The 24,453-nt window shown below is 38.3% G+C and overlaps 1 protein-coding gene across 1 annotated transcript in view; it reads left to right on the top strand.

The window, feature by feature from the left end:
- Positions 1-23,850, top strand: part of thumpd2 (THUMP domain containing 2) — a 41,122-nt gene extending 17,272 nt beyond the window's left edge. Inside the window, exons 3-10 of the mRNA XM_073055939.1 lie at positions 5,629-6,035; positions 12,148-12,225; positions 15,799-15,851; positions 16,073-16,160; positions 18,580-18,651; positions 19,882-19,996; positions 20,841-20,961; positions 22,764-23,850. Of these exons, the coding sequence (XP_072912040.1) occupies positions 5,629-6,035; positions 12,148-12,225; positions 15,799-15,851; positions 16,073-16,160; positions 18,580-18,651; positions 19,882-19,996; positions 20,841-20,961; positions 22,764-23,079 (1,250 nt within the window). The 3' untranslated portion in view covers positions 23,080-23,850. The remainder of the gene's footprint in view (positions 1-5,628; positions 6,036-12,147; positions 12,226-15,798; positions 15,852-16,072; positions 16,161-18,579; positions 18,652-19,881; positions 19,997-20,840; positions 20,962-22,763) is intronic.
- The last annotated feature ends 603 nt before the right edge of the window (positions 23,851-24,453 follow it).

Raw genomic sequence — 24,453 nt, 5'->3', positions numbered from 1 at the left:
TGATGGCATACAGATCTACTGCGTTTCTGGTGAGCATGACATTGAGACCCCAAAACTTGGGATTGTGTAATCGACTATTGATCTATTCACTGGGTTGGAATAAATCAAAGGTTCATTTTGTAATAGTAATTGCCATCCTGTCTACTCGGTACATAACTAGTATGATTAAATTAAACACAATTATAACAATGAAGTTTCAAAGTAAGTCTAAATTTGGATACCAAAATTTAGATCTCTGTTTGATTTCTGATCATTCACATAACGTTCACTTGACTAAACGAGTGCAGCGTGTACATCCACAAATGATCAACCCCATCCAAGACAAAACATCTGCTAGATTGGCACTTCATCAAGCAGTCTAAACATTCATTCCTACATCCACTGGAATAGTTTAGTTACAGCAAATGAACTGCCCCTTTTCTCAAATGACCTGTAACATCATGGAGAGCTAAAGGCAGCAGGCACATGGGAACACTACCATTTGTAGGCTCCTCTCCAAGTTTAACACATCTTTACTAATCAACAAGCTCCAGAACTTGGGCCTCTGTACTTCCCTCTGCAACTGGACCTTTGACGTCCTCATTGGGAGACCACAGTCAATGCGGATCAGAAATAACATCAGCATTGGCATACTTCAACGATGTGTATTTAGCTCACTGCTCTACTCTCTCTACAACCTCGACTGTGGCTAGGCACAGCTCAAGCACCATCTATAAATTTGCTGATGACAACTATTGTTGGCAAAATTTTAGATGGTGACAAGGAGAGGCATACAGGAGTGATATAATCAACTGGTTGAGTGGTTTTGCAGCAACAACCTTGCACTCAGTGTTAGCAAGACCAAGGAATTGATTGTGGACTTTAGGAAGGGGATGTCGAGGGAACACACACTAGTCCTTGTCAAGGAATCAGTAGTAGAAAGGGTGAGCAGTTTCAGATTCCTGAGTGCCAACATCTCTGAGGATCTATCCTGGGCCCAACATATTGATGCAATTACAAAGAAGGCACAACAAAAGCTGTTTTTCACTAGGAGTTTGAGGAGGATTGGTATGACCCCAAAGACTCTGATTTCTACAGGTGTATAGTGGAGAGCTTACTAACTGGTTGCATCACCGTTATGGTGTAGAGGGGTGACTACACAAGATCAGAAAAAGCTGCAGAAAGTTACAAACTCAGCCAGCTCTGTCATGCACACTGGCCTCCCCAACATAGAAACATAGAAAATAGGTGCAGGAGTAGGCCATTCGGCCCTTCGAGCCTGCACCACCATTCAGTATGCTCATGGCTGATCATCCAACTCAGAACCCTATACCTGCTTTCTCTCCATACCCCCAATCCCTTTAGCCACAAGGGCCATATCTAACTTCCTCTTAAATATAGCCAATGAACCGGCCTCAACTGTTTCCTGTGGCAGAGAATTCCACAGATTCACCACTCTCTGTGTGAAGAAGTTTTTCCTCATCTCGGTCCTAAAAGGCTTCCCCTTTATCCTTAAACTGTGACCCCTCGTTCTGGACTTCCCCAGCATCGGAAACAATCTTCCTGCATCTAGCCTGTCCAATCCCTTTAGAATTTTATACGTTTCAATAAGATCCCCCAATCTTCTAAATTCCTGTGAGTATAAGCCTAGTCGATCCAGTCTTTCTTCATATGAAAGTCCTGCCATCCCAGGAATCAATCTGGTGAACCTTCTCTGTACTCCCTCTATGGCAAGAATGTCTTTCCTCAGATTAGGGGACCAAAACTGCACACAATATTCTAGGTGCGGTCTCACCAAGGCCTTGTACAACTGCAGTAGAACCTCCCTGCTCCTGTACTCAAATCCTTTTGCTATGAATGCCAACATACCATTTGCCTTTTTCACCGCCTGCTGTACCTGCATGCCCATCTTCAATGACTGGTGTACAATGACACCCAGGTCTCATTGCATCTCCCCTTTTCCTAATTGGCCACCATTCAGATAATAATCTGTTTTCCTGTTCTTGCAACCAAAGTGGATAACCTCACATTTATCCACATTAAATTGCATCTGCCATGAATTTGCCCACTCGCCTAACCTATCCAAGTCACCCTGCATCCTCTTAGCATCCTCCTCACAGCTAACATCGCCGCCCAGCTTCGTGTCATCCGCAAACTTGGAGATGCTGCATTTAATTCCCTCGTCTAAATCATTAATATATATTTTAACCAACTGGGGTCCCAGCACTGAGCCTTGCGGTAGCCCACTAGTCACTGCCTGCCATTCTGAAAAGGTCCCATTTACTCCCACTCTTTGCTTCCTGTCTGCCAACCAATTCTCTATCCACATCAATACCATACCCCCAATACCGTGTGCTTTAAGTTTGCACACTAATCTCCTGTGTGGGACCTTGTCAAAAGCCCTTTGAAGATCTAAATATACCACATCCACTGGCTCTCCCCTATCCACTCTACTAGTTACATCTTCAAAAAATTCTATAAGATTCGTCAGACATGATTTTCCTTTCACAAATCCATGCTGACTTTGTCCGATGATTTCACCTCTTTCCAAATGTGCTGTTATCACATCTTTGATAACCAACTCTAGCATTTTCCCCACCACCGATGTCAGACTAACCGGTCTATAATTTCCTGGTTTCTCTCTCCCTTTTTTAAAAAGTGGGGTTACATTAGCCACCCTCCAATCCTCAGGAACTAATCCAGAATCTAAGGAGTTTTGAAAAGTTATCACTAATGCATCCACTATTTCTTGGGCTACTTCCTTAAGCACTCTGGGATGCAGACCATCTGGCCCTGGGGATTTACCTGCCTTTAATCCCTTCAATTTACCTAACACCACTTCCCTACTAACATGTATTTACCTCAGTTCTTCCATCTCACTAGACCCTCGGTCCCTTACTATTTCCGGAAGATTATTTATGTCCTCCTTAGTGAAGACAGAACCAAAGTAGTTATTCAATTGGTCTGCCATGTCCTTGTTCCCTATGATCGATTCACCTGTTTCTGACTGTAAAGGACCTACATTTGTCTTGACCAATCTTTTTCTTTTCACGTATCTATAAAAGCTTTTACAGTCAGTTTTTATGTTCCCTGCCAGCTTTCTCTCATAATCTTTTCTCCCTTTCCTAATTAAGCCTTTTGTCCTCCTCTGCTGGTCTCTGAATTTCTCCCAGTCCTCAGGTGTCCCACTTTTTTTTTGCTAATTTATATGTTTCTTCTTTGGACTTGATACTATCCCTAATTTCCCTTGTCAGCCACGGGTGCACTACCTTCCCTGGTTTATTCTTTTGCCAAACTGGGATGAACAATTGTAGTTCATCCATGCGATCTTTAAATGCTTGCCATTGCATATCCATCATCAACCCTTTAAGTATCATTTGCCAGTCTATCTTAGCTAATTCACGTCTCATACCTTCAAAGTTACCCTTCTTTAAGTTCAGAAACTTTGTTTCTGAATTAACTATGTCACTCTCCATCTTAATGAAGAATTCCACCATATTATGGTCACTCTTACCCAAGGGGCCTCACATAACAAGATTGCTAACTAACCCTTCCTCATTGCTCAATACCCAATCTAGAATGGCCTGCTCTCTAGTTGGTTCCTGGACATGTTGGTTCAGAAAACCATCCCGCATACATTCCAAAAAATCCTCTTCCTCAGCACCCTTACCAATTTGGTTCACCCAATCTATATGTAGATTGAAGTCACCCATTTATAACTACTGTTCCTTTATTGCACGCATTTCTAATTTCCTGTTTAATGCCATCCCCAACCTCACTACTACTGTTAGGTGGCCTGTACACAACTCCCACCAGCGTTTTCTGCCCCTTAGTGTTATGCAGCTCTACCCATATCGATTCCACATCCTCCAGGCTAATGTCCTTCCTTTTTATTGCGTTAATCTCCTCTCTAACCAGCAATGCTACCCCATCTCCTTTTCTTTCCTGTCTATCCCTCCTGAATATTGAATATCCCTGGATGTTGAGCTCCCATCCTTGGTCACTGTGGAGCCATGTCTCTGTGATCCCAACTATATCATATTCATTAATAACTATCTGCACATTCAATTCATCCACCTTGTTACGAATGCTCCTCGCATTGACACACAAAGCCTTCAGGCTTGTTTTTACAACACTCTTAGCCCTTATACAATTATGTTGAAAAGTGGCTCTTTTTGCTTTTTCCCCTGGATTTGCCTGCCTGCCACTTTTACTTTTCACCTTACTACTTTTTGCTTCTACCCTCATTTTACACCCCTCTGTCTCTCTGCACTTGTTCCCATCCCCCATCAAGTACATCTTCAAAAGGCGGCATGCATCATTAAGGAACTTATTATGAATACCCACAAGAAAATGTATCTCAGGATTGTATATGGTGACATGTATGTACTTTGATAATAAATTTACTTTGAACTTTGAAGACACACACTCAATATTTTAGAAACAGCTTCTTCCCCTCTACCTTCAGATTTCTGAATGGACAATGAACCCATGTACACTACCTCAATATTTTTTCTTTTTTTTCCACTGCTGAGTTAATTGGATTTTTTAAATATACTTCTTTATTCTTACGTATTGCAATGTATTGCTGCCACAAAACAACTAATTTCACCACATTCCTTCATTGTTGGTGGGTTAGAACCTTGAAATTCCCTACCAAACTGATGTCAGAGTACGTTCATCACCCCAAAGTGATTCATCTAACCTCAAGAACAGCTAGGATGGGTAATAAATGCTGGCCTTGTCAACACCAACATCCTGAAAGATATGAAAACATTTCATGAAATGGCATGATGTGTCTTTTTAAAATTCCAAGTAAATTTATTATTCAAGTATGTATGTAGTATACAACCTTGAAATTTATCTTCCCCACAGACAGCCACGCAACAAAGAGAACCATGGAAACAACATCAGCCCCTGTGCAATCCCAAAAAAATTGTCCAAACAGCAACAAAAAAAAAGATAAAATGGCAGAATATAAAACACAAAATCAAAAGAGTTCAGGAATATTCAATTTTAATTTGACAATTGTCAAGTTGGAAAATGGATTTATTTTTCAAGTTGATATATCCAATTGATCTAGATCAGTTGGCTGAACCATATGGATTTGGCCGCAAATTGATCACTAATGGTTGCTGAATTAGCTAATCATGATCTGAATCAACAGGAGAGAGTAATCATTCATGCTTTTTGATTGTTATCTGGTGACCTTTGGATATCATTAAGTGAAGGCAGAATTAGATTAATAGCTACTCTGGTAAAAATATTCCCTGTTGTAGTTTTCTAAGGTAAGTGACTTTTCTTGAAACTCATTAGTAACCTGAGTGAAATAAATGGTAGTGTGCTCTGTAGGGTTTGGTAATTGGAGTTTCTGGTAGTTTCTAGCATCAACACGTAGAAAACAATGCTATCTTTTAAATATATATAGATGAGAGTTACTTAAATCTAAGTGAATTAAAGGTATTAAGGCATATGATGACATAGTATTTTCACAGCATTTCTTTAAACTTGCAAGTTGAGGAATTTGTGTTTCACCAGTCTTGGTTATTTCAGTAACGTTTTTATTGGATTTATAACTTGCTACATTTCAGTTTGGCTGTATACTCCACAAGAAAAAAAAGTGAACAAGAATTTTCTTTGAATTCCTAGGTAAGGGAATTCATACAATTCAGAAGTATGTGATTGGAGAACCAAATAAATGGCTGGATGTTGTTTCCAAATGGAAGTGTCTTTGGAATATCGGTAAAGAACATGAATGTACTTTGGAAGTTACAGAAACTGGGAGAGAACAGTCAACACAACAGAATGACAGCCAAAGAAGAAAAAAACCAAAATTAGAACTGGCTGTACCTCATACCACTGCTGTTGATGTAAGTCTAACAGGACACCATGATCTTTGTTCAGTAAATCAAAGAAGCACACCAAATAATGTGGTACAGCCACCATCTTCACCAGCAAAGCTGCATAATCCCAAGGGTGAAAGTGCTGTATCCTGCATGCCTTTCAGAGTATCGTGTCGCTGTAGTGGGAAGATTGCTAAAAAATTTATGTCACAGGTAAATTCTATTTTTTTTAATGCTAGTTCTGTATTTAAGACACTCTGAAATTGGCATTTTTTAAGCAAAGCTTCAAAGATAAATGCTGTGCATATTGCTGGTTTTCAAACTGAGGTAGGTTTGTAACTTGGGTAGCAATGTTATTTTTAAATCCTTTACTATGTCAAATATCTGCTTGTATCTGAATAAGTTCATGTGATGACATTGGGATTTTTCTGCTCGTACTGGTGTTAATTTCTTAAATAACAAAACAATTCCAAACTGAATAATGGTGTAACGTAAGCAGGTGTGGTATTTTATATTCATTTATTTTTGCTTTCTTTTCCTTTTCTCTCGAAGTTGTTGACTTTTTACTGATCTACGGATAAGAGTGGCACTCAACACCTCACCCAGTTATGCACTGTTTGTCTTAAAAGTGAACAACAGTAAGCCAGTTCTCTGATTGTTGGGGGAGTTGCTTCTATTCACTTTCAGTGCTTGATGTTGATGGCAAAAGCATATCATTAAAAGCACAATTAGAGCTATTAATGGAAGAACTGTTATTCATGAGCATAATTAAACATTAAAAATAAATCATAGCCCCATTGAAATCATTCTAATAGATGGACAGCTTGATGATCAGCATGGTATTCAGTGATTCCCAATGGCCATTTCAGATAGCTTGCTAATATAAGATACTATTTCAGGTATGAATGATTTGATTGGGTGAGTAAATCATCAACTGTACCATTTGAAGTTAGTAGATTCACTCATACATCATTCTTCCATTATATCATTTGACCTTGCTGATAATGGTACTTTAGACACAGTGGCATTGGAGTATAAGTAAACCCACTGTGTGGAGCTTGTTGGTAGACTAATGAGTTCAAGAAATTAGTTATTGACAGAATATCAATCTTCTTTGAAATTCTGTAAAATAATACCGTGTAACCTGAAAGCAAGACATCTACTTGTCACCATAGTATAGAATTGTTTTTGGTCTCTAATCAGAGAACATAAACAAAAGCAGTTTACTGGAAATACTGGAAAAAAATCCATCATTCCATCACCACTAATTTTAAATTCAGTTTACATCATTGTCTGGTAGTTTTTCAAAAAAAAACCTCAATGTATAGATTGCGAATGAGTGATTTAATTACATTGAAGACACTATAAAAATTATAGTTTTATATTTTGAAACGATTCATGAACATTGTCCACAGATTATAATACTATAATCTCCTCATTGAATTATCAAATGTCATGTGATATGTAAAATAAATCTTGCAAATTTCAATCAAACTATATTTTTCATTGAATAAATAATATTTTGGATGTTCTGTATTTGTTTGGTTTTATTCATACATAGGATAGGGATGTCACTGGTAAGTTCAGTTTTTATTACCCAACCTTGATTTTCCTTGACATGGTACTAGAGAATTGCCATCTTGAACTGCTGCAGAAGTAAGAAGTAAGTAAGTTAGGTCTCCAGAAGAACATTAAGGTGATAGGTCCTCAGGGCCTGGTGGGATCTATCCCAGGTTATTGAGAGAGGAAATTGCTGGGATCTTAACAGAGATCATTGTATCCTTACCACCTGTTGTCAATCAGATAGGAAGTCGAGGATCATCTGCACAAGGTAGGGTGCAGGTCTAGATCTTTGAGCTTCCTGTCAAGTCTGAAGGAACTTATGGTTTTGAATGTTGAAATGTAGTCCAGGAACAGAATTCTAATGTATGCGTCCCCCTTCTCCAGTTGTGACTATGGCGTCAGAGGTAGACTGGTCCTATCGGTAGGCAAATTATAGTGGGTCCAGTGTGGGTGGTAACATGTTGCAGATGTAGTCTTCAACCAGACTCTCAAAGCATTTGCTTATAATTGAGGTGAGTGTGACAGGGCCCCAATTGTTCAGGCATGCTACCTTGGTTTTCTTAGGTACAGGGACAATGATGGACCATTTGAAACAGGGGCACTAACACTGGGAGGGCGAAAAGAATAAAGATGTCCGTAAACACAGCAGCCAGCTGTTCAGCACACACTTTGAGTTCACGCCCTGGGATGCCATCTGGTACCATTGCACTGTGGCTGTTGACACATTGGAATGTTCTACGTACCTCAGCCTTGGAAATGACCAAGGTGCAGGTCTCATCGACGGCTCTCCTCGGGGGTTCAGTGCTATCAGTCTTGAATCGAGTGTTTAAAAAAAAAACATTTAGCTCATCTGGGAGCAAGGTGGCAATGTTGGCTGTACTGCTGTGTTTCCTCTTGGAAGTCCGTGATGGTGTGCAGTCCTTGCTATACGCTGCATGTCATTGTCACAGAGTTCTGACTGAAATTTGTCTGTGTTGCTGTTTGGCCACCTTGCTCTACATAAGTAATGGCATCCCTTGAGCTCCTGTTGGTCTCCAGAGGCAAAGGCTTTATCCTTTGCACAGAAAGCAACACGCACTGAACTATTTATCCAAGGCTTCTGGTTTGGATAGACCCGGACTGATTTTTGGGAAACATTGTCTTCAGTGCACTTGCGAATGAAGCTTGTGACCACCTCTGTGTATTCGGAGATGTTCTCAGCTCGAAATACCTCCCAGTTGCTGCTATCAAAGCAGTCTTGTAACATTGAGTCTGATCGGTTGGACCAGCAGTGGATAGTTTTCATTTTGGCCACTTCCTGCTTCAATTTCTGCCTGTAGGTGGATAGGAGCAAGATGGAGAAATGGTCAGACTTTCCACCCAGAGGGCAGAGAAGTGCTTTGTGGGCATTGCAGAAGGGAGAGTAGCAGTGGTTGAGTATGCTTCCTTCCCGTGTGCTCACCTTGATGTGTTAGCAGAACTTCAGGTAAACTGTGGTTAAAGTCTCCAGCGATGATGAAAGCAGCCTCTGGCTGTGTGGTTTCATGGATATTGATAATTTCGCAAAGTTAATTGAGAGCCAGATTTGTGTTGGCCTATGACGGGATGTACATAGCTGTAATAATAACAGATGTGAATTCTCTAGGCAACCTGAAAGGTCGACATAACAGCATCAGGTACTCCAGATCCGGGGAGCAAAAGGATTTGAGGGTGTGTGCGCTACCTGGATCGCACCAAGCATTGTTCAGCATGAAACATACTCCCCCACCTTTTCCTAGCGAGGTCTTTAGACCTGTCCGCTTGGAACACAGAGAACCTGATGGGTTCAATGGATTGGTCTGGGATTTCTTCTGACAACCAGGTTTCAGTAAAGTGTAAGATGTTACAGTGCTTTGTTTCCCTTTGGTAGGATATTCTGGCTCACAGCTCACACAGCTTGTTGTCCAGGGACTGTACTTTGGCCAAGAGTTTGCTAGGGAGCAGCGGTTGATTTGTGCGCCATCTTAACCTAACCAAGACACCAGCTCTTCTTCCCCGCTTCCAGCGATGCTTCCTCAGTAATGTTGGTGTGGCGAATGGACCTCCTGTGGTTCGTGTGAGCAGGGGTTCCCAGTGGTAAAAAGGCGACACATTATGATTGAATGCCGTCTTTCCGATGTTCAAAAGAGTCAATTGATCGTACCTTTGTGATATGGTGCAACTCAAACTACCTGCGTCTCAATATCACCAAGACCAAGGAGATGGTGGTGGACTTTAGGAGATCTAGGCCTCATATGGAGCCAGTGATCATTAATGGAGAATGTGTGGAGCAGGTTAAGACCTACAAGTATCTGGGAGTACAGTTAGACGAGAAGCTAGACTGGACTGCCAACACAGATGCCTTGTGCAGGAAGGCACAGAGTCGACTGTACTTCCTTAGAAGGTTGGCGTCATTCAATGTCTGTAGTGAGATGCTGAAGATGTTCTATAGGTCAGTTGTGGAGAGCGCCCTCTTCTTTGTGGTGGCGTGTTGGGGAGGAAGCATTAAGAAGAGGGACGCCTCACGTCTTAATAAGCTGGTAAGGAAGGCGGGCTCTGTCGTGGGCAAAGTACTGGAGAGTTTAACATCGGTAGCTGAGCGAAGGGCGCTGAGTAGGCTACAGTCAATTATGGAAAACTCTGAACATCCTCTACATAGCACCATCCAGAGACAGAGAAGCAGTTTCAGCGACAGGTTACTATCGATGCAATGCTCCTCAGACAGGATGAAGAGGTCAATACTCCCCAATGCCATTAGGCTTTACAATTCTACCGCCAGGACTTAAGAACTTTTTAAAAGCTATTATTAATGCTTTTTGAGATAGTGATTTAGATGCATATCATATTTTCTTACTGAGTTAAGTATTGTATGTAATTAGTTTTGCTACAACAAGTGTAAGGGACATTGGAAAAAAGTTGAATTTCCCCATGGGGATGAATAAAGTATCTATCTATCTATCTGATGTGACTTTCAGTTTCTTGTAAGAGAAGTGCAGAAAGAAGTAGAGAGAAAGCAGAAAATTACAATGCTAATTTGGAGTACACAACACAGCTGCCGTACACGGCGCCATCTTGGGCCAGAGAGGAAGAAGTTTTCGAAAAGCAGGATGACACAACTGTGGCTGACGAGAAATTAAAACCAACATAAAAGCCAAATACAGGGCGTATAATAAAGCAAAGATTAGTACAGTCAGAGGATCGGAAAGCTTTTAAAAACCAACAGAAGGCAACTAAAAAAGTCATAAAGAAGGAAAAAATGGAATACGAAGGTAAGCTACACAAACGTACCTGAGAAAAACGTACTCTCGTACCTGAGGCGAGAGTAGATATCAGACAGTTGAAAAATTATGCTAGAGAGGTAGTAATGGGGGACAAGGAAATGGCAGTTGAACTGAATAAGTATTTTGCATCAGTTTTCACTGTGGGGAAACTTCAGCAGTATGCTGGAAGTTCAAGAGTGTCAGGGGGCAGAAGTATGTGAAGTTGCCATTATGTTCAATCCATAATGTTCTTGGAAACTGAAAGGTCTGAAAGTAGATGATTCACCTGGACCAGATGGTATACACCCCAGGGTTCTGAAAGAGGTAGCTGAAGAGATTGTGGAGGCATTAGTAATGATTTTTCAAGAATCGATTGATTCTGGCATGTTTCTGGAGGAATGGAAAATGACAGGTGTCATTCCACTCTTCAAGAAGGGAGAGAGGTGGAAGAAAGGAAATGGTTGGGAAGATGCTGGAGTCATTTGTTAAAGAAGTGGTTTTGGGGTACTTGGAGGCACATAATAAAATAGGCTAAGTCAGCATAGTCCCTGAAGCGAAATCTTATCTGACAAATCTGTTGGAATTCTTTGAAGAAATAACAAACAAAGGAGAATCGGTAGATATTGTGTACTTGGATTTTCAGAAGGCTTTTAACAAGGTGACACACACGAGACTGCTTAAGTTAAAAGCCTATCTGAATTGTTCATTTCTGACCTTGTAGCCTCAGGGCTTTGTGGAATTAATCAATGTTGAGGATTGCCTGGGCTGTGACCTGTTTATCAATGTGCCACTGCATCTATTAGATCTGTTGCTACCTGATTATTTGGAAATCTCAGCAGTTCAGCATGTGATTCATTAGAAGTCTGGAGTACATACTGGGTGTGTGGTCTGGACTGTCTGGCAGAGTCCAGATTGTGTAGTCCAAGTGCATAGCCAGGGTTGGGAACATTGCTGTCAGGAACAAGTTTAGGTGCATAGCTGAATTCAGATTCTGCTGTGCTTGTATGTTTCTGCTTGTTTAGACAGGCTTGACGTGGCTGTTGCATGGCTAATCTCTCTGTTTAGTTCTCATCTCAGGCGTTAGTAAAATGTATTTGAAATCGCAGTTTTTATTGCCACTGAGTGACTTACCCAGCTATTTCAGTATGCAATTAAGGGTCAACTATATTGCTGTGAATTTTGTATCACCTTTGAGCAAACATGGTGAAGCTCAATAGAGTATATCTTTAAACAGGATCATTTGGAACTGAAATACTGAAAGGACATTTAAGAAAATATTCCAATACTTAAGAATCCATGAAGTTACCGCAATGTGGATTTTATCCAAGTTATTAAATCTCCCATATAAAAGTATCTATGAAGTTATCTTCATTCACTCAAGACCTCATGGTTTAATACATTTTCATAATGGTAGAAAGTGAAGTTTACAGTAGCTAAAAATTTTGTCTCTTTGGAAATTGGGAAATGTATTAATTACTCAGAAATCAATTGGTTTTTTTCCACAGGAGCTAGGAAGAGCAATTGGGATTGCACTCAGCAGAGAATTTGGTTGGAAAGCTGAATTGAGGAACCCCATGCTGGAGGTTTGGTGGACATGTGATATTGGTTAAGATGTGCAAAAGTTTAGACATCAAAGAAAACTTTATGCAGAAGTGTCACATCTACTTTTACTTTTTTTGTATGACCCTCTTTTTCATTATTTGGACTATTTTTGACTATTTAAGAACAATTATAATGATGTAATTGAAAGTGTTTATTATAGCAACAAAGAGCCTCCTATTTGAATTTGAAGAATCCTGCTGAAGGTAAACATATTAGCTGTTTTGCATATGTTCTCTAGGTTAAATCACAGTAAAAATACCACAGTAGATTTCATGGAGTGGAAAATATAATAATTTGAGAAAACATTGGAATTTCATAAAGAGTCATTGTATGTTAATGACACAAAAGGAAATGATTCAGAACACCTTTTCTGTGCTGTTTGAAAAGGAACTACTAGCCTAATATTACTTTCCAGCAAAAAGTCAAAAACCCTGCTGGTTCCATCTCTTCAATTATGCAGCCAAATACATCTTTTCAAATGCGATCAGGGTTGCTGTCTCTTCCATTCCTTTGAACATTGAGCTCTGGGCCATCACCCTACAGTTGAAGGAAAAATGCCCTAATCTTCCCTCTAATATTTCTACTAATTATTTTAGAACAATTTCCCCTGGCTTTTAAACCTTTCTGCTAAGGATAATAGGTCCTTTCTATTATTAGACTTCTCAAAATTTTATATAGCTCAGGTAAGTCTACTCTGTTCCAATGAAAACAGCTCCTGTCTTACCTGTTTTAAAATGTATTTGTTAGTTTATTTTTATCTTATTCAGAAAACGGGCCTTTCCAGCCCAATGAGCCATGCTGTCCAACAACCCACCTATTTATCCCTAGTCTAATCCCAGGATAATTTTCAGTGGCCAATTAACCTACTAACTGATAGGTCTTTCGACTGCGGAGGAAACCGGAGTACCCGGAGGAAACCCACTCTGATCACAGGGCGAACATACAAATTCCTTGCAGGCAGTGCCAAATTTCAACGCCAAACTCCAGAATGCCCCAAACTATAATAAGAGTCACAGCAACGGCTTTGCTACAGTTGTTGCACTTAGTGGGGAAATACAGTATCATCAGTTAGGAATGATCTGTGATTTCTAATTAGAATCTTCTACGACTGCTCAAAAGAATACTATTTGACAATGTCAAATTTATTGGCCCTGGAGTTTATAGTGCTTGAGCAAAAATTAAATCACTTTGAAAAGATGACTTGTAACTGTTAATAGTAAGTAAAATTAAAACTTCAAATGGACTCTCAAACAAAATCAGAAAATGTTGAAAACACTTATCTGGTCAGGCAGCATCTATAGAGAAAGAACAAAGTTAATGTTTTAGGTTGATAACTTTTCATCAGAACTGATCAATGACTGTCTCTCTCTATCTCCTACATAAATTAAGATTTTCTATCTTTATTACATGTAACTGTGAAATTTGAGACATTGAGTAGAGTAAAAACTATCTCCAAAAGCAGAGTGTATGCTTTAATAATTTACTATCTTAATTTTAGCTGAACAAGTTTAGAATACTTTTGAATTCATGCATCTGAGTTGAAGCATATAATGGCCAAAAAATGAAATAGTTTTTCATACCCAATGTCTCAGCAAGGAATCCCCTGTCAGAATAAAAATGCAGAAATTCAGATTCATGGCCCAGTAGTGAAATCTGTTGAAGCTGAGTGGAAATGTACTGGGAACAGCCAAGTACATTGTGTGTAACAAAGATTGATTAACGTAAACACAAGAGGTTCTGCAGATGCTGGAGACCCAGAGTAACACACACAAAATGCTGGAGGAACTCATCAGGTTAAGCAGCATCTATGGAAATGAATAAACAGTTGAATTTTAAGGCAAAGACCTTTTTTCAGGACTGGAAAGGAAGGAGGAAGACACCAGAATAAACAGGTTGGGGATGGAGGCAAGGAGGATTATCTAGAAGGTGATAGGTGAAGCCAGGTAGGTGGGAAAGAAGGGTTGGAGAGAAAGAATCAGATAGGAGAGGAGGGTGGGCCATAGAAGAAAGGGGAGAAGGAGGGGCACCAGAGCGAGATGATGGGTAGGTGAAGAGAAGAATGGTGAATAGAAAAAGAGTGGAGAGGGGAGGAAAAATATTGGAAGGAGAAATTAATGTTCATGCTATCAGGTTGGAGGCTGCCCAGATGGGAAATGAGGTGTTACTCCCCCACCCTGAGAGTGGCCTCATCATGGCAAAAGAGGAGGCCGTGGACTAATATGTTAGAATAGGAATGGGGATAAGAATTAAAATGCTTGACTGTTGGGGAATTCTGCTTTTGGTGGATGTAGCATCCATTGTGAAAATGAGGCAGTCAATGATAGGGAATTGAAAGTTATTGAGTTTGAGAATATGTGAATTATCATGGATGTAAATGGAAAGGGATGAACCAAGATTGATTAACCTTTTAGGAGCAAGCTCTCTTGGATATTTCCAATTTTATGGAAAAGTTATTTCCTTAATTGGTCATTGTCAGCATTTTGTGTTTTATAGTGCTGGTAACTTCGATGCTGGTGACAGGATTTTCTATTTCTATGCACTGTAGTCCAAATCTAAATCCTTTTTATGATTGAATCTCTTATAGGACGGGGCGGGGGGGGGGGGGGGAGAAGGTTAACATCAGTGATTTCATTACTTTTTTCTCTCTCTAAGCTTCCATTCCTCCTCCCATCTCTTCATTCCAAATGTGTTGTCTAAAACTGGGGCTCACTTCTCAAAATAAGGGTTCAACCATTCAGTACATTACTGAGGAAAAAAATTGTTCATCTGGAGAATGATAAATCTTTGGAATTCTCTTTTCAAGGATTGTTGTGGCTTCATTTGCAGAGTATATTCAAGATAGAGATCAATATATTTTTCAGTATTAAGGGACTTAAGAGATAATGGCTTTGTGGAGAAAAGTGGCTGAGATATTAAAGGCAGGTATAGAACAGACAGGACGTGCCAATTGCCCTTCCCCGCTTCTGTTTCTTATGTTCTCAAGACTACTTATGAGAACATCAAGATTTCAAATATAACTTTGTGAAATCTGCATGCCTCTTTAGTCCAAAATGTGAAACTAGGCCTAACCAAGGTTCTGCTTTAACATGTATGCTTCACATTATTCCTAAACAACAGTCCACTTAACCTGCTACAGCCAGTTGATTTCTCTAACCTCACTTGACCTCAGACCATTAGAAGTGTATACCTAATGAGTGCTTTGATCTTTTGTGTTTAACACTCCAACAGCCCAACTGGATGAAATGTAAAAATGGTGGCAGTATAAATTTTTAATTTAACGTGAGCATGGATTACAACTTTATGCACTGATCCATTTAACTCCTGCTGCCCTCCTAACCTGCTTCACTAACTCCACTGGATCATCAAGACCTTCTATACGGGTTGTCCCCACCCCACACTGGCCATCCCGAGTGTAACATCATGAATAATAAATTGGAGTTAGGATATTTTTAGTTCAGGGTTTTAAAGGATTGTCATGCTATGGCTTCTCAGAACCAAATGAGGCTGAGCATGTTACTGTATCAGCTAAGCTATATTTCATTTTCCTTTTGCAGATCTACATTCATTTCAATGACAATCATTGTGTGGTTGGAATTCCTATTCTAAGGTAGACATTTTCTACTACTAATCAATTAAAACTGTTCTGAAAACCAGGAATATTTAATATGCATACAAATTTATAAAATGTCATTTATACAAAAGTGTAGTTATATCTTAATAGCTTTTAAAGAAAATTATAGGAGAATAGTATAATTTTGTATTTGTATTTATTTCTTTTTTTCCACACTAATTACCCACACAGTTCAAAATAAGTCTCTATATTTCTAGACTTCCTTTAGCCAGCAGGGATTATATTAAAAGTGCAGGACTGAGATCTACAGTGGCATGGGCCATGGCCTCTCTTGGTGATATTCAGGTAGGTAATCCAGTAACTAGAATTTCTGTTTATATGTTGAATGATAGGCATACAAAGCAATTGCAATTTGAAGGGTCCATGACAATATAAATATACATAGATAATCCAATACCGAAATGAAATTATAGAACCATGAATCGCAGAGAATGAGGCTATTCAGTCCATTTTCTCTGTACAAGTGATACAAAAGATTAATTGAATTAGTCTCTGTTCCCTGTTTTTTTTACCATAGCAATACAGTATTTTCATTTGGCATAAAGTCATTCCTCTTCTAAATTACTGGGAATTTACGTCTACTTTTTTGAAATGTAATACAATCAAAATCATAAAGTATTGCTACATTCAGAAAAAGGACAAATCCTCCACTCTCATTCTTTCAACTTTCAGCCTGTCTTCAGATTACTGAACCAAGCACAAATAGTCTTATTTATTTGTATCCAAACTATGTATGCATGTAACATTTTCTTTTCAAATCTTTTTATTATTATTATCATCCAAAATACAAGAGTACATCAAAGTAAGTAACACTTACAATGTCTCAAAAAAGAAACAAAACAATATTAAGGATTGAAAAATATGGTGACACAAAAAAAAGAGAAGAAAAAAAACCCTACTAAAGCAAGAAAAAGGTGAGGAAAAAAAAGAACCCATTAGGTGCATGTAACATTTTGTGTACGATTTTAAATCTTGTAAGCTTCCTCTTCCTAGGAACATAAAAATCATTTCTTGGCATTTAATCAATGACCATATTACAATACCAAGTCTAGCAAAACTCCTCTTCTAAAATATACTGTTCAAAAATTTAAAAATGCTCCTGCTAATGGGTCTTATGCAAGTTTAGTATAGCTTTTTTTTTGTTTTTATTAAGTCTCTATTTCTTTTTAAAGTGTAATCTTTATGAATCTCCCAAATCTTTTTGTTCATGCCTTCCTTTCTTTGTGTGACTTACAGTATTTTGCTTCTCCATGCTTCCTCCTCATTTACCACTTCAAGCTAATTTGTATCCCACCTCCTTCCCTGTTTATTATATCTCCATGTTTTGGGTCAAACAGCATGGAAATAGAACTTGCAGCCTGTCATATTCATGGCAACCATCTCTGTTAATTCCTGTTTTCAGCACGTGGTCTATAGACTTCTGTGTTTTGGTGATTCAAGCACTCATCCATATTCTGCTTAAGTATTGTGAAAATACTAAGCTCCATCATCAACCCGGGTAGTTTACTTTGTTTTATCAAAACTTTAAAGTTGTTCCTCTTGACATCTGTACTGAAGTGTCATCTTTGGAGTCAGTGTACTATCTATAAAATTTTATGTTCCATGATCATTTATTGGGTGCTATTTAAAGTCTGTTTTGACGTAATTAAAATATGTGGATTTTAAGACAGATTTGACTTTGTATGCTCTCAGTGTTCTGACATCTCTGAGGAATTAATTTTAAAATTTTGAAAGTAATAGAAGGAACTAGTGCAAAGTTAATTTGCTTTAATCCATGTAGAATAGCTAAGCTAAGAGTTGAAAAATGTCAGCAACAAGGCATGAGAGTGATGGATAGATGGGCTGAAGCTTTTACGGATTACATTAGGCTTTCTAATAGGTTGCTGAGGTATGACCTTATAGAGCTAGGGTTCCCAATCTTTTTGTGCCATTAAGAATCAGAATCACCGGCATATGTTGTGAAATTTGTTAAAAAGGGGTCTTTGAACCCCTGTTATAGAGGTTTATGAAGTGCATAGATAGGGTGGATGGTCTTTTTCCTGGGTGTGGGGGGGAGGAGAGGAAGACTCTAAAGCTAGAGGATATAGGTTTAATGTGAGAGGTGGAAGTTTTAAAGGAGATCTAAGAGGCAAGTCTTCACACGCATATGCTGGTGACTATGTAGAACAAATTGCCAGAGAAAGTGATAGAGAAGGGTACAAAGATACAGGTACTTGTATAGGAATGAATAAACGGATATAGGCCTAATGGGATTAGTGTAGATAGGCAAAATGGGCAGCATAGATAAGCTGGCCTCAAGGGCCCATCTCTGTGCTGTACAACTCTCTGATTCTAAATATGTAATTGTATGAGCTGGAGGTTAACCTTGCAAGTGTTTAGACATTTTGTGATCTAATTGGTTTTGAAGCAACCTTTAACTTTGGAGAGGAAATAATTTCCAAAGTTGTTATATGCTAGATAGTAAGTACACTTTAAAAAGTTGAAAACAAGGATGCCATTCCCAGGTATGTTCAGTGATTTTTCTTTTGTTGTTTTCAGATTCCTTAACTAAATATCCACAATGTGCGAAGTAGTGAAATATTCTAGCCAGTTTTTTCCAACATGCAATTGCTGAACTATCGGATCAGATTTTACTCATTACAATTTAAGATTTGAGAGACAGCCGTGCTGTGATTGACTGTACAATTCACTTATTTATTTCTAGGTTGGCTCACTTGTGCTTGACCCAATGTGTGGGTTAGGGACCATTTTGCTGGAAGCTGCCAAAGAGTGGCCTGTAAGTAACTTCCCACTCAGCTTGCTTACAGACTGCAACATTCTTCTGACAGTATCAAAAATCACATTGCTTTGCAAGTATTACATTCATGTGCACCTTTAAATAATGTTTTGCAATTATTAAAAGCTGCTGTGCTCTAAATTTTTAGCTACTGCAAAAAATTTAAAAGTCTGATAAAAATCATTTCCAAGAGATGCAAAACAAATTAGCAGATGTACTCATCTCGCATAGTGAAGATTGCTTCATTTTTCTTGTGTCAGCTAAAAGAATGTTAAAGCTCTGTAGAGTTGCACTATTGTGTTTTAAATCCAGAAGTATGTGCTGATTCAAATTATTTGTCTTTTATCCATTAACATCCTGCCATGATTTTATATAGTGTATCCTCAAACTATTGCTGAACTGCAAATATTGTTTTGCTCAACAGGTACCCTTCTCTCTCAGTCACTATAATCATGGTTTATCTTCTGCCTTAATTATCTGCTAGCCATCAGTTCCAGAAGTTACACCATTTCAGCATTGAATCTCATTAACAGCTGAGCATTCACAGCTCTTTGAGTTCTGTAGATAAGTTTTTTCCTCATCACTGTTCCAGACAGCAACCCCTTAATCTAAGTTTTATGTCTGCCCGTTCTAGATTTTCCATTCAAAGAAAATAACATTTTCTCTGCCATTCCCTTGCAAATCCAGTAATTAGATATTCTTTCATTCTTTAAGACTCTAGTGTGCATAGCCCAATCATACTCGATCCCTCTTCACTGAACAGCTCTCTCAAACAGGAATCACTCCCCTGAAGATATGTATTACAACAAAGTGCTGATTATCGACCAGATGTTTATCCATCTGGAGGAAAAATTATTGAGCATGTAGTTGATAGCTTGTAAGTAATATTTCTGTTTCACACCACCCAAAATCCCCCAATTTAACCCTAGCCTAATTAGTTGACAGTTTACAATGACCGACTAACCTACCAATCAGTACGTCTTTGGACTGTGGGAGGAAACGCAGTCATGGGGAGAACGTACAGACTCCTTACGGGCAGTGGCAGGAATTGAACCCTGGTCACTGGTACTGTAAAACATTGTGCTAAGCACTACACTATATCATGCAGCCCCAACCTAAAGGGAATGTTTTTATCTTCTTAGTAATCTCAGTGTAACTCCAATCTGCTTATCAAATGAGCTTTTTTATTCTCTCAGGGTAGCTACCACATCTTTTTCTTGTTTCCCTCAGAACGCATATTATCATGGAATAGACAATACAGCCATACAACTGCAGATGGCATCTGTTAATGTGTGTTTTGCAAAGCTGGAGAGCAACATTGACTTAACAAGATCTTCTGTCACAGGTAATAAGGAGTTCTAAGAATCAAAGCAGCCGTTCTGCTTATCTTTGCAAGAGGAAATTTGTTATTATCCATCACATTAATGAATGTGAATGGTTAGTAGAAGAAATATTTTATGCAACATTTGATCAAATTGTATCTGTGGAAATCTCTTAAGTAGTCTTAAATTCTATTCTAAGATGGATGGATAGATGGTTGCTGCTTCCTGTTTTTTTAGATGCAGTTATCTTGCTCTTATTTCTAGTGCAACCTGACCGAGGGTTGATTTAAATTTCATTGAGGATTAAATATGTGGAAGTACCTTTGACTTCCCTCAAATTTTTAAATATTATATAGTGGGAGAGGGAATTGTTTTTGGAAAAATTCCATGGAACTAATATATTTACAACCTTATCATATGGTGGTAATTGCCACTGTGAAATAAAACAATATATAATAAATCCACAACAGTAATTTATAATTATAAGTCACAGCCTTAAGAGCATTATTAAATGTACATTTGGTGTCAGCTCAGATGTGATAAATAACTTCAATGATCTTGCCTGTGTAAGGTAGCTTAAATTATATATGATCTCCTAGTTGCATCTCAAAATATTTTCCCTTTCATAGGGACAGTTAATAATACTCAACCTTATCATTGCTTAAAGAAATCTTGTTCAAAATTAATGAAGGCAGAATACAAAGTTGATTTTCATGTTTTGTATCAGTTTTTTAAAGGGCGTTAAAAAGTATTAGTAATATATAGAAAAACAATTACTTTATACATTTTTGGTGGATTACAAAATGATTTATTTGTATTTGTAATGCTTAAAATTTATAACTCTGACTATTGATCTGTGTGTTGCAGAATTACCTTTACTTACGGAAAGTATTGATGTGGTCGTCTGTGATATTCCATTTGGGAAAAAATTTAAAATTACTCAGGACACAAAAGCAATGATGCCCTGTATCCTCAAGGAGATGGTGAGGTATGTTATTTCTTCAACTGTTCTATTGAAGTTGCAAATTTGATATGGCTAGGAAGGAAATAAATTCTTCAGTCTTCCAGATGTATAAACAATCTACTTCATATTTTATCTCATTTAAGCTGATATCTTCAAAGCTATCAGCTATTTCCTCGAGTACTTATTTTGCCTGCTGGGAATTCAAATTAGTTTCTCTCCCTATAACCTTTCTTCCATTGTTTGTAAAACATTTATTTGGGTCACTGTTTGTGGTCATACCTAACCCTGAGGCATTGTAGAATGAAAGTTCCTACCAATTCTGAACCTTTTAAGTCTGTACTTTTTATTTTGATGGAAGCATTCAAGCTAGTCTTTGTCCCCTGGTAATGCTGTCTTTGCCTTAGTGCTGATATGGCACTATTGCATAGAACTGAAATAAATAATAATGTGCGACCTGAATTTTTGGAAAACTTATTTCATTTAAATAGGTGAACAATTTCATGTACAACATAAAATCTGTCTCATCTGCAGCATATAAATCCTGATCTGTAACTAATTTAGATTTGGGAAGTTATAAGTTATAAACAAAAATGAATAACATGCTAGCACATAGACTCAGCCTTTTATTGTTATTTGGCTGCAGACTTAGTTGTTTAAATGTACTTTTCTGCCGTTTTCTTATTACTGACACCTTGGTGAATTAGTCCTCTTTTACCATCTGTAATACTTGTGAAGGTGCTGCAGGGTAGATGTGATTCACTGGGGAACTTGCTTATAATTACCTTGTGATGTTGTGGTGGTAAAAGGTCGCAAGTGATGGAGGGGCTGTCAGAATAACCTTGCTGAGCTTGTGTAGTGCCTCCTGTAGCTTGTATGCTTTTCACCCAAAATATTGGTACTTCAAAGAATTGGCAAGCGTCCAAAGAGCTGTGTTCGCCATACAAATTATTCTCTCCTATCAGAACCCTGAATGTTAGTGGAGGTGCTGCTATTAATAACTTGGATGCAACTAGCAGCAAGGAAAAGTGTTCATGGGAATTGGTGATAGAGACTGGTCTGCCGTTTTGCATCCATTCACAGGGTGTGGATGTCATTGTTAAAGCTGCGGTTTGTAGTCCTTGCACAATGTAATTTGCTAGGGCAGTTAAGATCAATTACGTTGGTACTTATGGAGGCAAATGTAAATCATGGTACAGTAGTGTATTTGTTAGAGCTGCTCTCTCACGGCTTCACCAACCCGGGTTCAGTCCTGACCTGCAGTGCTACCTGTGTGGTTGGTTTGTTTCCATCTCCCAAAATCATGCAGGTTACTAGGTTAATTCACCACTGTAAATTGCCCCAATTTCAGAGTGAGTGGTAGAATCTGCAGGTTATTAGAATATAGGTAGGGGAGGTGGTATAGAATAGATTACAGGGAAGGAAATGGGAGTTTTCTATAACCTAATGTGGACTTGTTAGGCTGAAATAGCCTCCTTTTTGTCGTGAAGAAATGTGGAAATTTTTGCAAATTTCTTTCCCTGAAGGACATTAGTAAATCAAATGGATTTTCTGACATTCAGGTACTCTCACAGTCACCGTTTCTGATACTAGCTTTTATTTTAATTAGAGTAATTTAGTTACTTTAATTTGCCAGGTGTCATGGTGGGATTTGAACTTATTTGTAAATCAAAGGTGCGGACCTCTGTGAACCCTGGTTCGGTAATATAGCCATTACAGTACCATACTCCCAACAATAACCCTCAGTTCTGTTTCCTTGATCTGAGTCTTCTAAAATTTTCAATGATTATAGTCAATTCTCTAATACCTTTAGTCATGTTTTTTAATAGGGTGCTACGTGCAGATGGGACGCTTGTGCTACTACTTAGCCAAGAACTCTCACTGGATATACAGCAATGGCAGAAACCAAAGAGTCACCAGATTAATGAAGGAAAATATGCTGTCCAGGAGGATGGAAATCCTTTACCAACAAAGCAAAGTCCAGAAGCAATTGAAAATGTGAAGGACTTAGCAGCAGCTGAAAATGAGCACTCTGAAGTTAAAATGGAAGTTTTGGCCTCTCTGATACTAAAGGGTATCTTCCCGGTCAGTCTTGGTGTTACAGAAGCCGCTATACACAAGTACAAGAAAATCTCTGTAACATGAGTGAAAAGAATGGCATAGACAGAATATATTCAATTTGTTAAGCACAATGCAAGGATCCAAAGTGAGCAGAAAAAGTTATCAGAAAGATAAAATTAGTAATTTCTTGGTAGGGAATATGACCTCAAGTAATATCCTAACTTTCACCTCTTAAGATTGTTTATGGTACAAGGTGAAATGGAAGGTAACATGTGTCATGCTCCTATGATTTTAACCTCAGTTGGATCTGCCAATTTTATCTGGTGACTATGATTTAAAACCTATCAGTGAAAGTTCAGCCATTCACAGGCCTGTTCAGTCAACAGTCCCAATATTGTACTCCTCGAGCAACAGAGTTGCAGTTACAAAGTGGGGTATGGGGCGAGAAAATGCTATTCAAACAGATTGAATCTAAATAATTTTTTTATAATTTTTAGTTTTCTCTGATACTGTTACAATATCTTAATGCAGACGCTGAAATTTTAGAGCTCTGTGAGTAAATGTTCCTTGAACTGCTGGCAGTCTAAAGCATTACATATTTGATAGTATATTGATGTTGATAGCAAGAGGACAGAATATAAGAATTGCATTGAACACTGCAGATTTCTTTGTGAATGAAGAGAAAACATATTGAATCAACTTATTCCTGAAATAAATGATTCCCTCTGTTTATGAACAGCAGGACATGTTATCACAATTATATGGTATGTTTTCATTATGTCAGACATTTGTACAATTTTAATGCACTTTATTTTTAGCACTTAGTATTTTAAGAATAAAGGTGTGAGTATTTTATAGCATGATTATTTGTTCTTTTATTACAAAGGCACTAGGTTTTGTCTGGTGTAACAGCATCCAAACAGGTTCCTGTTGATGATTTGTAAATTAGGATTTCACATTGAGGGAAAAATATAGTAATGGTGTCCTGTAATATCTTCGCATTGAAAGCAGCATATCCTGCAGCCTTGACATTAGGGAAACAGCCATATTAATGTACAACACACATAAGATGCTGGAGGAACTGGGCAAATAAGGCAGCATCTATGAGGGGAATGAACAGTCGACATTTTGGGCCGAGACCCTTCACCAGCATCTGCAGATTCTCTTGTGTTTCGTGAAATTAATGTTTTCTAGTACTGAGCATGCTGTACACTGAATCAATGTCTGTGAAAGCAATTCTGCTAGTGCATTGCATGCTTTGTGGAAATAGTCAAAATGTTTCAGTGTCTTTGTAACAGGCTGACTGTGAAATTACATTTCATGCTTGGTATATTGTTATCTGTATATTGTTGTGTTCAATTGTTTAAATCACTTTATATTCCTACTCAATCAATTTGATCACATGTATTAGGGAATTGTAGGATACCTCATACTCCTGGGCTTGAGCACAGAATACAC

Source organism: Hemitrygon akajei, chromosome 9, assembly GCF_048418815.1.
Source record: "Hemitrygon akajei chromosome 9, sHemAka1.3, whole genome shotgun sequence".
NCBI lineage: Eukaryota > Metazoa > Chordata > Chondrichthyes > Myliobatiformes > Dasyatidae > Hemitrygon > Hemitrygon akajei.
The sequence above is the reverse complement of the archived record's forward strand: the minus strand, read 5'-3'. Positions and strand labels throughout refer to the sequence as shown.